Here is a 1,876-nt window from a genome sequence, read left to right on the forward strand (position 1 = left end):
TAATAAAACGGAAATTTGATTGTAATTAAAACAGAAATTAATTTTTACAATCCCTAGATTGAATATTATCTCGTAAGTGCGTAATGTCTAACTGAACACGTATAAATTCATTTAATTTATACATTTTTAGTTTATAATAACTTTAATAATGATGAATGCTGGTTAAAAAATCAAAATCATAATTTTCCCGGTCCGCTGGTACCCTATGTTCACCGTGATCACCATGTAACGGAAACGTAAGACCAGGTGTCCAGCAACGTGATAAAAATTTACCGCATTCACTACATTTATGAGTTAAAAAACTATCGAAAAATGTAGACAGAACGCTGTGTTGCTGAACCGTATATATATATATGAATAGTCTTGTATTTCATCGAGTTCTAACTGCTCGACCATACATTGCTGCCCGCAAAATTTTAATGTGAGACCACTCACGTGTTTATCTAATTTTATACAAAGTATTATTAAAAAATCGGTAGCAATATTTAAATTTATGTTGTGTATCGGGTAAAACGATAACACGTTATTCGACGTTATATGAGGTTGCTCGAAATAGTCATACTATTTACTACAAATACTCTCTACAATAGAATCACACTCTTCTCTAGTCAGATCCCATAGTTCATGGCATGATAACACTAAGTCGGCTAAATTTTCTGGGTTCATTATACTACTCTGATAATAAATAAATAAATAAAAATTCGGTAAATAACTGAATTAAAATTTTTACGCGTTACGTTTAGTTAATTATGTTAAAAATATATAAAGAGTTTAGGTTAAATACCTAATACCGGGTAAAGTAAATATTAAAATTTGCTTACGTATCGAGAAGTAAAGATGTGATGTAGTGCATGAAGGCTTTAATTCTTTGACTCTGACTTGAAAGTTGGAACTGCTTTTTGATTTTAGAAAAATCCTAAAATAATATTATTTGTAATTAAAATAAAGTAATACATTATACAAAACGTTACTATATTATATTTAATATACTAAATATATTATACATCGAGATTTAATATGAAATAAACTTACTTAAAATATTGTATATGATGATGGTAGGAGTAGTTGTAGTAGCAAAAATTGAATCGACTGAGAAAGCTGAAGACTCTGACACAACTGATCGATCGGAATACGACAGTGCAGTACCAAGGGTCTTGATTTTCGCTATCCCTCCCCTGTTATTTTATTTATTATTATGATTTCTTATTTATTTTTTTTTTTTCTTAAATATCTTGTCATTAGATTCAATGCGATAAAAAAACCGACGCCAGACACTCCTACAGTCTACTATATAATAAATATATATGTATAATTTTAATAACCATATATCGGTTATTATCACAGTAAAAATATATTTTCTACGTGAAAAATCACTTAAAGAAGATCATACGGTCATGTTTGTATAAAATACAGACTTCTTTTTAAATTTTCTTATCGAAAAATCATATCTTATAAACAAAAATCAATAGGTGCCAGGTTTTAAATGTAAAATTATAACCCCTAAGTCTAGACATAATAGGAAAAAGGTTAAGTAATTACTTATCCTTTGTCATAAATTACAGTAAAACTCGTCTCATTCTAATATTTACAGACTGCACTTAATTCTAGGGGGGGAAAAACACACACACTTTTTTCATCGAAAATAATATTGTATTCAACACACATATTTGTATAACAACGATTTTAAGAATTATTTAAAAACCATTTTTTCAACACGAAAATTCTATAATATGTACATTTAGTATAGTTTAAATTTTTATGATATAAACAGCACGCCACCGGTGGCGGTAATGATGAAGGCTTTTGACTGATATCGGCACATATTTGACTCAGGCGTGGACATCCGAGCTGTTGAAGGTCGACAATTTCCACGTTC

General features: G+C 29.3%; 1 protein-coding gene across 1 annotated transcript; it reads right to left on the reverse strand.

Annotated features, from left to right (window-relative positions):
* Nucleotides 1-153: 153 nt before the first annotated feature.
* LOC112681501 lies at nucleotides 154-1,396 on the reverse strand. Its single transcript, XM_025551752.1, has 4 exons — nucleotides 1,391-1,396; nucleotides 1,033-1,175; nucleotides 822-916; nucleotides 154-443 (listed from the first exon to the last, which is right to left on the reverse strand). Exons 1-4 carry the CDS (start codon nucleotides 1,394-1,396, stop codon nucleotides 295-297), a joined length of 393 nt encoding a protein of 130 aa, XP_025407537.1. The 3' UTR covers nucleotides 154-294.
* Between the last annotated feature and the right edge of the window lie 480 nt (nucleotides 1,397-1,876).

The sequence above is a fragment of the Sipha flava genome, unplaced genomic scaffold, assembly GCF_003268045.1.
Source record: "Sipha flava isolate LNK unplaced genomic scaffold, YSA_version1 19220_pilon_pilon, whole genome shotgun sequence".
Classification (NCBI taxonomy): domain Eukaryota; kingdom Metazoa; phylum Arthropoda; class Insecta; order Hemiptera; family Aphididae; genus Sipha; species Sipha flava.